This window comes from Dasypus novemcinctus, chromosome 23 (assembly GCF_030445035.2).
Source record: "Dasypus novemcinctus isolate mDasNov1 chromosome 23, mDasNov1.1.hap2, whole genome shotgun sequence".
Classification (NCBI taxonomy): Eukaryota; Metazoa; Chordata; class Mammalia; order Cingulata; family Dasypodidae; genus Dasypus; species Dasypus novemcinctus.
In genome coordinates, this window is record NC_080695.1 from 6161195 (window position 1) to 6172177 (window position 10983).

General features: G+C 39.6%; 1 protein-coding gene across 6 annotated transcripts in view; it reads right to left on the reverse strand.

The window, feature by feature from the left end:
* Nucleotides 1-10636, reverse strand: part of LOC101422657 (zinc finger protein 705F-like) — a 31012-nt gene extending 20376 nt beyond the window's left edge. For 3 of the 6 annotated variants that reach the window (XM_071211123.1, XM_058285647.2, XM_058285646.2), the window contains exons 1-3: nt 10520-10622; nt 8557-8629; nt 5767-5941 (exon numbers count right to left, since the gene is read on the reverse strand). Coding sequence is in view for 3 of the 6 variants with exons in the window: in XM_058285647.2 (XP_058141630.1) it covers nt 5767-5793 (27 nt within the window). In the remaining 3 variants the exon portion in view is untranslated. Of the gene's footprint in view, nt 1-5766; nt 5942-8556; nt 8630-10519 lie in introns of all 6 variants that reach the window. The other 3 variants (XM_058285650.2, XM_058285648.2, XM_071211122.1) reach the window with 1 other exon arrangement.
* Nucleotides 10637-10983: the final 347 nt, after the last annotated feature.

Here is a 10983-nt window from a genome sequence, read left to right on the forward strand (position 1 = left end):
GTAGATACAACCCCAAATAGTGGTGCTCCTGAGAGCTACAGAGACACCTAGGTCCTATGGCCATGACAGATGGCATTCATTGCCTTGTCAGTGGGCCCTGCTTTGGAACTTGTGCTCCTGAATGTGATGGAGTTGGGCTCAGATGTGACCTCTCTACACATGCCTCTTCTGTCATTAATGAACCTGTGGTAGGTGCTGGGGTTGGTATGTGCTCAGGAGACTTGAATCTCTGGACTGTCCATGTGCCAGCTGGGCCCTGAGCCTCAGCAGAGTTGTAACACCTGCTCTCTGGTTCACTGGAGACTTTTAATTCATTGCTGATTTCAAAACATAGGTATCCCTAACCAAAATCACACCTGTAATTGCGTCCTCGCCGTAAGAGGAAGCATACTGGAATCTCTGTTATAAATATTACTGTTTTTTTGTAATAGCACTGGCTCTCTGTTGGAGCTTTGGACCCGAAGGGTATCGGGAATGAAAGAGAAAAAGAGAGTGAAAGAAAGAGAAAGAAAGAAAGGAAGAACGAGAGAGCTTGGATCAGGGGGTCTGTGAGTAGAGACTCATCAGACAACTTTATTGTTTACAAGGGGCTCTCTATATACCCCAGTCTACGTGACAACAAGCAGGAACACGTAGCCTATGTGACAGCAACATGTAGCCTACGTGACAAGAAGCAGCAACATGTATTAACTATGAGCATTACTCATAGTCTAAAGAATTTTAAAAATTCTTATCTCAAGGAACAAAGTCTAAGTGCTCTATTCACTACAAAAAGTATGTGCTCATCTTTTCTTTCAGCCTTTAACAGCTTCATCCCATTTGCCGGGAACTCTTAATTACTGCATTCCTTAGGTTGCAAGCGTAGCTATGGAGACAGCATGTCTCTCCTTGTGAGGCCACTGTGCCTCAGTTTCCAACAGCTCTCTCACATTCATTTCTGATTTCTGGATTCCCCCTTCCTGCTCTACCATGAACCTGACCTTCTGGATACATTTGTCCTAAAACATCTTTATTCTTCCATACGTACAATGTAGCCCACTCAACACTAAGTTCTACATCCCACCCAAATATATTTGGAAATCAACTAAGAAGCTTAAGAATATATGTTATTAAAATAAAAGAAAAAATAATTTATATATTATTATGAGATTGATCAGACCCAAGATTAGCTAATTCATTTGTACCTCAATTCCAGGAAGAAAATTATTATATTCAACATGTTTGGAGAATTACATATATTTTTAAAATTTAATCTTCTCAGTAACCCAACTGATAAAGTCTAATTTACTCATTTAACAAATGTCCTACATTAAGGCTCAGAGAGGTGAAGTAAAATGACAAATTTATATGGCCACTGAAAAACACAGATTGAGTTTGAATTTTTTCTTCCTGTATCCCAATTTCAAATATCTTAAAGGTTACATATCACACCTAGTTTTTACATGGAATGTCACCTCTCAATTCAATATTCGGATCCTCACCCTGTTGTCAAAACTTCCTCTTCAGAGTTTGTTACTTACACCCATGAACAGCAAACCTGTTCAAGCAAATCTCCTTTTCATTGAACCTATTGTCAGATTTTCTCTATGTTCTTGGCTAAGTTGTAAGAAATTAATTTCAAGAGCAAGCTGGGTTAGTTAGGCCAGGAATTTATTAGGGAATGATCCAAAGAGAAATGGGAAAAAATAACAGATCATGGGGCCCAAGAGGAAGGGGCTGAAGAGTGATAAAAAGGGTTGACAGACTACAATTCCCCATTACAGATCATAAATCCCCAGGTTTACTTGTGTATTGATCCAGCTGAGGGGTGAAAAAGGCCAGAACAGGGGGCAGAAGGCAAGAACAGGGGTCAAAAGGCAAGAGAGGGTCAGTTGGCCTTTGCATTTGCTTTTAGAACCATTAATTGTAACACCCTTTGCTAATGACAGGAGGTAGTCCCAGCTGTTTGCTGTTTTAATTGCCTCCCCCACCATTCAATCCCCCAGGAGGGACTTATGATAAGGCCCCTGGAGAACATCCAGGGCTTCTCCTAGCTTCCAGAGGAAATCTCATTCAGAATGGGATTCTTGCAAGTTTCTCCAGCAGCCACTTTGGGAATACCAATTTCCACATGTGCAATGGTGGTGGTTTTTCTGCCAGGTTCCAGATCCATCTATTGAGTCCCTAACTTGCCTGCTTCAAATCTACTTCCCAAACATTACCTCCCAACTTATGTAGTATTTACTGCCAGATGTATTCCAAGCATGCATATTTCAGCATATGTTTCATGAGAATTTTTTTTTTAATTTTTTAATTTTTTGATTTTTAATTTTTAAAAAGAAACTTAGATCATATAAATGTTACATAAAAAATGTAGGAGAGGGAAGCAGATTTGGCTCAACTGATAGAGCATCCACCTACCACATGGGAGGTCCAGGGTTCAAACCCAGGGTCTCCTGACCCATGTGGTAAGCTGGCTCACGTGCAGTGCTGCTATGTGCAAGGAGTGCCATGCCATGCAGGGGCGTCCCCTGTGAAGGGGAGCCCCACGCACAAGGAGTGCGCCCTGTAAGGAGAGCCATGCCATGTGAAAAAAAGTGCAGCCTGCCCAGGAGTGGCACCACACACATGGAGAGCTGACACAGCAAGATGATGCAACAAAAAGAGACACAGATTCCTGTGCTGCTGACCAGAATACAAGTACACACATAAGAACACAGTGAATGGACACAGAGAGCAGAGAACTGGGGGTGAGGGAATAGGAGAGAAATAAAATAAATAAATATTTTTTAAAAATGCAAAAGATTCCCATATGCTCCACTCCCTCCCCTCCCACACTTTCCCCCATTAACAGCATTCTTCATTAGTGTGGTACATTTGTTGCAACTGATGAACACATATTAGAGCATTGCAACTAAGTGTGGATTATAGTTTACATTATAGTTTAAACTCTTTCCCACACATTTTTGTAAGTTATCACAAGATATGTAATGGCCTGTATCCATCACTGCAACATCATTTAGCACAATCCCAATGTCCCAAAAATGCCACCATATTGCACTTATTTTTTTTAAAGCTATTTAGATTACATAAATGTTACATAAAAAATATAGGTGATTCCCATATGCCCTAATCCCCACATATCCCACATTTTTCCACATTAACAAAATCCTTCATTAATGTGGTACATTCGTTGCAATTGAGGGACACATTTTGTAGCACTGCCAATAAGCATGGATTAAAGTTTACACTGTAGTTTATTTACACTCTCTCCCACACAATTCTGTAGGTTATGGCAAGATAAGTAATAGCTTGTTCTGCCATTACAATGTTATTCAGGACAATTCCCAATTCCCAAAAATGTCCCTATATGACACCTGTTTTCCCTCTCCCATCCCTCAGAACCTCCAGTGGCCACTGTCTCCACATCAATGATTTAGTTTCTTCCACTGCTAGGATCACAATAGGTCTATTTTAGTCCATACCAGTAAGTCTATTTTAGTCCATAGTTCATTCCCCAATCCTGAGGATTCTGGGATGGTGATGTCCATTCCACTTCAAATTAAGAGAGGGCTGTGATCCAGTAGGGCTGATGAGTGGAAATTTCATGCTTGCAGTTGTAGCCTTTCTTGATTCTTTGGTATGGAAATTGTCCATTCTCACCTTGTTAGTTGTCCTGGGTGTGACCAATGAACTGGAGAGTAAATGTTGCAACTCCATTGAGATTCAGGGCCCAGATGGAACAGAACAGACCAAAGATTTAAGTTTCTTGGGTGTACACCTACCAACTCTAATACTAATTATAGGTTCAAATTCAAGAACAGAAGAGCTATGTGTAGGGACAACACAACTGAGTCCAACTCTATCACCTTGGGGAGCATACGTTCCAAAATAGGGCACACTGGCAAGGCACCAAACTCCTGACCTATCTGACCTGACCATAGTGTCTGGAGGTCTTCAGAGACCTCAGGAGCCCTGCTATTTGGAAAAGTATCTACTTTGGTAGTAAATGAGATCCTGCTGAGACATGCATAATCATAACCTCTGGAATGACCTCCCGACCCACTTTGAAGTCTCTTGGCCATATAAACTCATTTGTCTTTTACATTTTCCCCCTTTTGGTCAAGGTCTTTTTCCAACATTTCTGATGTCACTGTATTTGCCTGATGTGTTAATAGATAACTATTTTCCACATCTGCCCACATAGGAGGTGACTTTAATTTTCTGTCATGTTTATTACTGCATGTGACACAGCACATTACTAAGCTCTCCAACTGAAATGCAGGTTTTCCTGTTTCTTTTTGAAGTCATTACCGGCAACTGCTCTCTCTTATCACACTCAATCACCTCATCATTTAACCTTATTGTTTCTCTTCTTTTATGAACCCAGTGGACCACTGACCATGAGGTGCAGCGGTGCTCAGAGATGTATTCACCAAATGCAATGAATGTCTCATGATGATAGAGAAGATTGTTGTTATGGGGGGGAAGAGTGAGGGGGGTGGGAGGTATATGGGGACCTCATACTTTTTGAATGTAATATTAAAGAAATAAAGACAAAAAAAAAGTTAAGAAAAAAACATAATGTTGAGGAAAAAACAAACAAAAAATTGAACCCAAATGCCCCTTGTGCCTATTTCATCTCTTGTGCCTGATCTCCTTTTCCTTCTTTCATAATCAAGCTACATGAGCACTTTTATGCTTTACTCACAAACCTTAAAGGATGAGTTAGTAAATGACAGGCTTCCTCTTAAGTAAATCATGCTACCATCTCCAATAAGCTCCCCATGAATAAATTCAATGTGTATGCTTCAGTCTATAACTTGGAAGTAAAGAACTGGACCTTTTAGGAACTTTCTTTTTCCTAGACTTCTCTGACATCTCAGTCCCCTGAGTGTATTCCTCCTTCTTGTCCTGCATGGCCATTATTAGAACATCTCAAGGTTGAATTGTAATGTAGCCCCCTTTCTCGCCCACTTCTGTACACTATGACAATCACATATCTATTCAATTACTTCAATTTATTCCATGTTGGCTCAAAACTGAGAGTGTTCATCTCTATTTACATAGGTAAAGGCAAAAAATCCAACATAACTCAAGACAATACTACCACCATGAGCCCAGAAATTTAAAATAAATTCTCTTTTTCTAGCGTTAACTCTCTGATTAACCTAAATGTCAATCAAGATGAATATCAAGATATGCCACTTTAACAAAATATTTCCCTCAAATTAAGTAATTTTAAGTTAGGACTCCTCCAGGCATCCAAGGATTGAATAAGAATCCATTTCTCAGAAACAATCAAACATATTCATATTAGCTATTATTTCAGCACTAAACACTATAACCACCCTTCATTTCTGTGGAAATCCCCTCAAAAAATTTCCCACATCATCCTCATGTTCTTTTAGTCTTTGTTTTGTCATTTCCTCAGAGATCTCTTGACTGAACCCCAACCAAAAGTATCCTTTGCCCTTCCTATAGCTTATATTAAAATTCTACTGTTCCTTCAGGTCACTCATATCATTTTTTGTTGTACAACTATTCATTTGTTCCTATTTTGACCTCTCCCCTGGTCTAAATGCATAAAACCCTTCCTTAAGTGATAATATATTAAACGAGTTTCCCTTTGGCAATGAGCAAATAATTATAAATCCAGAAATATTATATATCCACAATAATTTTACCTGACCTCATATAGCTTTATCTAACTGCCTGCAGTCAAATTAAATAACACATTCTGATTGAAAAGTAAATCATTTACAAAATAAATGAGGACTCTCCCACCTGGTTAAAATTCTCTCCCTTATTCATGAGAATCCAAATGGACTGAGAATGCAGGGAGCCCAAGTCTTAATGAGGCTGCTTTCATTCCAACTGGAGTTCAGAGTTTTTTTTGTCTCTAGAAAAACACCATTTTGATGACAAACTCTCTTTCAGTGTAGTTCTAACAGCATCAGTCCTATAATTCAAAAGACACAATTAGATTAACACAGATGTTAGTTAAGATAAATCTCCTTGACACACCTTGTGTCATTCACTTCCTTCTAAAACTCTCAAAAACAACCTTTCTTCTTTTTCAAAGATATGTCATGCTTTTATAGATTTTGGTTGTCCTGGGCAACTACTCTAAAGCACCTATAGCAAAAAGTTTCTTACTAATCTCTATATCTAAGAGGAACGGAAATCTACCAATATTTTCTGAGTCACCCATGTGACTATATAAGTAGAAATATTTGTGCTGAAGAAACAAGGAAAATTTTTATTGTTCGAGAGTATGTATACTTTACTATCAACCACATAATGACTGAATAAGGCAGCCATCCACAATTTTCTTCCACCAAAAAGGATGAATTCTGTACTCTTACCCAGCACTGCCTTCCATCAGAAGGAAATTCAATTAACCAGTAATAACAGGGGTTCTTAACCATTTTTGTTCCAAGGAGTCCTTTGCCAGTCAGGTGAACACCATGGACCCCTACTCTGAATGTAGCAGCAGATAATTTTATGACACTCAACATCGCCATGTCTATAAGTTAAAATTTTCAATTCAAACTCAAAGACCCCCTGAAAACCTGCCCCTGAAATCTCCACAGACCCTGGTTTAGATCTATAGTGATCTATAGTGATTTTCAGCATACTCTGGAAGCAAAAAAGGTTCCTCATATCTGGCATGCCAGTTGAAATTTTTTGATAAGTGAATTATCTCCTTTTGCCATTTTATTCCCACCTACTGTTGCTATCATTAAGATAAAGGCTTACACAAAAAGGACTGAGCGTGAATATTTTTAAAATGCACTTGCATATTTTCATGCAAAAACAGGCACTAGTAAAACAGGTATAATTATAAACTTAAATTAATGCTGTCTAAATTAACTGAAGAACCTAGTCTTTACAGGCCCAAAATTTTACCTTAGGCCCTCTGTTTATTCATAGCATTTATTTTAGGAAATTCAAATTCTCCCCATATGAAATTTTTCCTGGCAGACCTATCTCTGGGAATAAATTGAAAACATTGTCACACAATGACATGACCTAATTTGCAAATCCTTAATGCATTATGCCAAAGATTACCTTCAACAAGTAAAGGACACTTTTCCTGTCTCATATGACAGACACTCCATTAATCATAATCTGACACCAGGATAACGGATTTACTGGAAATGACACATACAAATACAGATCCTGACAAAAAGGAACCCTCCCAAGTACTCCAAACTTCTGGTAATGCAAATTAATTACAGGGTATTGAGCCATGGGTCCACATTACTCAACAAAAAAATGTTCCATCAGACTCCTGGACTAATTATGCAGAGTTAAAAATCCAACTAGCCAGGAAGAGAAGTAGGCAATGTCACAAAGGAGACTACTATCCCAAGGTGCCAGATCAAATCCTAGCATAGATGCTACCTTACTAATATTCATAATGCATAAAGTCTTTATATTTCATTATGCTTTCCCTTGCACTGGCTTGGAAAGACAATGTCATGGTTTCTACAAGGACTTTTCAAAGGAATGTAACCTTATAGACTGTTTGAATTGTCACCATAAACCTTGATATATGCACATTGCAAGGGACCCCATAGTTCTACCCATAACAAATTTCTTTTTTATCCCAAATGGTTCCGTCTCTTCAGATCAAACTGCACCATTTGTTTCATATCAGATATGAATACTAGACCCAAGTCTTCTTTATTCTGCTTTAAAATTTCTTGGACCTGGAACCTTGTAACCAAGAATTAAGAATCAGCTTAAGTTTATGATTACTGAATCATTATACAGATGGTTTTTTCCCTTATTTTTTCACTATATTATAAAACAGCCCAAAGCTAATACCTGAAATTACTGAAACTGGCTAGGTCAACCTCACCTTTCTTTATGGTTATTTCAAATGAGGCACACCCTTGTGTACACATACTATTGTGATGGTTATTACAGTCTGATCTTACTTTTGTTTATGGTTATTTGAAAACTAGGCTTATGTATATTTATTATTGTGATTATAACCACTCCACCCTCCCCTGTTTGAAACAATAAAAACCCCAAACTCCTCAAAATCAAGGAGACAGGTTTTTGGGTCCTTGCTAGACAATGATCTCTTTGCTTGCCTAGCAAATAAACTTTCTCACTTGGAAACCCAGTGTCTCAGGAATTGGTCTTTAAAGTGTATTGGAAGGAAAGAACCTGTTTTTGCTCAGTGTAAACCACACAATAGACACAACTGATTGAGAGAATTATAAAGGTATCATAGAAGAGTTTGGAAAACTTGCCATAATAGTCCACATACCTCCACAAACTAAAAGTTACATTAACAATGCATTCTACTTTCAGGTTTAGGTTACTGGATCTGCAAAATATTCACAATACAAATAATTTTCGGTAAGCTTTTCATTTATAGTCTCAATAAGACAGACCATTGGATACTAAGGACAAATGATAGTATTCCTACTAATAAATCTATAAACAACATCACACTGACTGTATTTACATTGTTCTGCCAGGTAATAAATTTTTTTTAAATTTCTAAGATTTATTTTATCTATTTATTTCTCCCCCATCCCATTGCCTTGCACTTACTGTCTGCTCTCCATGTGTTCTTCTATGTATGCTTGTCTTCTCTTTACGTGGCACTGGGAATTGATCCTGGGACCTTCCAGAGGAGGAGAGATGTGCTCAAACTCTTGTGCAACCTCAGCTCCCCGGTCTGCTGCATCTCTTATTGTCTCTTCTCTGGGCCTCTTTCTATTTGTATCACCTTGCTGCGCCAGCTCTCTGCATGGGCCAGTTCTCAGCACTCGTCAGGCCAGCTCACCATTATGGCCAGCTTGCCTTTCAACAGGCAGCCCTGGGAATCAAACCCTGGACCTCCTATATGGTAGGTGGGAGCACAATCACTTGAGCCATATCCATTTCCCCAGGCAATATTTTTGTTTTGGAAATGTTACCAGATACTTGACTGGGTTGTAAATTACCTTTACAGTTGATAAAATGCCTAAGCAATGTGTATTTGGTCACCTCACAGTCCTTTAGGAATTTATAATAAATCTGAAACTTCTCACTGGACTACTCCCCTCAAGCTACAGTCTCAAGGGAAAGAGAATTTACCCAGGGAGGTAATGATTCTGGGTTTGGGTCTTTGGGCAGATTGCTGCTACCTTGGTTTGGGACTAACACAAATGAAAACAGGATTAGAATCACAATAGGAGAAATTACTGACTCTACTGCTAAAGCTATAGCTGCACAACAACTCATTAGATTTATTAGCTTAACTTGTTACTTATTAGCTGAACAAGGAGGCATTTTTGTCATTGCCAACACCACCTGTTGTATTTGGGTACACACTTCTGTGGAAGTTAAGGTAAAATTAAATGAAATAATTAAATGCACTACATGACTTAAACAGCTAAGGCCTTTCTTTTGATCACTTTGATTTCATTTGGGTCAAAACATGGGAACTGGGCTTAGGCATATACTATGAGGTGGGCATTTGAACCTTTTATCACACATAATATTCATTATAATCTCCCTGGTGAACTGTCTGTCCCAAAGATTTGAATGTGTGTCACCAACCACGTGTGACCCAGCAAATTATTTCTTTATGTCTGGGATGACCTAAAAATTATGATCATGTTAAAACTGACATCATGATCATCTATGAGCCCAACATGAAAACAACTAGCAAATATTACCCCAAGGCCTTAGGCAGTAAATGAACGCCAGTTCAACACCTTAAATTTTTATCACAACTCTCAATGGCTGACAGCCAGATCAAACTGGGGTAAGTTAAATAAATTAAGTAGACCCTAGATGGAGACCTTTATGCTAAGCCCTACATCAGCAAACTGAAGCTTAACTTAATTCCTATCTCTTATAAGCCCTCCTTTCCCCAGTACAAGAAACACAACAGCCTGCCATAACTTGCCAGTTTCGCCTCTCTTCCTTCTTCAGGAATCTTGATCTGTTCTCTTTGTTTCTGTATAGAATTTTGTCCCCTGCTCCTATGATTTGTTTAAAGTCTCTTCCTCACTCAGTCCCCCATTTTCCTTACAGTTTCCATTTCTGGAACTCTCCAGTCCAGCAGGTGTTCAGTTTAATCCTCCCTCTCCGTTTTCCTCCGTGAGGCTTTTCTGCCTAAAGTTCCTTCCCTGCTAGGTTTTCCTGCCTCGGTGAGTCAGACAGCGTCATTGCAGAAAGGCGGGACCCTCGGAAAGGTCCAGTCTGCATTTAGGGAATTCAACCGGCAGAAACTGGATGTGGTGACTGCGCCGCTCAGCCACAGCCAATCTGCTGAGGTTTTATTCCCCAACCCCCCAAAATGGGGGCCCTTTTGCTTGCAGCACCCCGCAGCAAATTGTTTTCAGCACTGGGTCTCTGTGCCTGGATACGCACGGGGCCCCAACTCACTGCTGTTAGTTCCCCGAAAACCTCTTTCCCGGGTGAGAGGGGTCCAGGCCGCTTGCTGCAGATCCCAGAAGCTTTGCAGGGCCCCGCTGAGAGGGAAGCGAAGAGGACCACTTGGTCCCGGATAGAAGTTTCCTACCTGATACTGTCCTCTTTCTTCAATTCGGCGTCTGTGCAGCCCCTCTCCAGCCTCTACCATCCTCCAGAGGATCGAGGAGGTGTTTTCAGAGTATGGCTTCCGGCGCTGGTTGATGACGTCACCCCGCCACCACTGTTGTTTTTTTTCAAGAGGTACCAGAGATTGGACCTCTTACGTGGGAAGCAAGAATGTCCCATGATGATGGAGGAGGTTGTTGTTATGGGCGGAGTGGGGGTGAGGAGGTGGGGGGTATATGAGGACCTCATATTTTTTTAATGTAACATTAAAAAAAATGAAGACAAAAAAAGAACTCACCCATTGAGCTACATCCACTCTCCAATGAGAGTTGGTTTATTTCACTTTTTTATTTTGTTTTTAGAAGGACCAGGGATTGAATCCAGGGCCTAATACATGGGAAGCAGGAAATTAACCACTTGAGTTATATCTACTCCCTCATTGGTTTT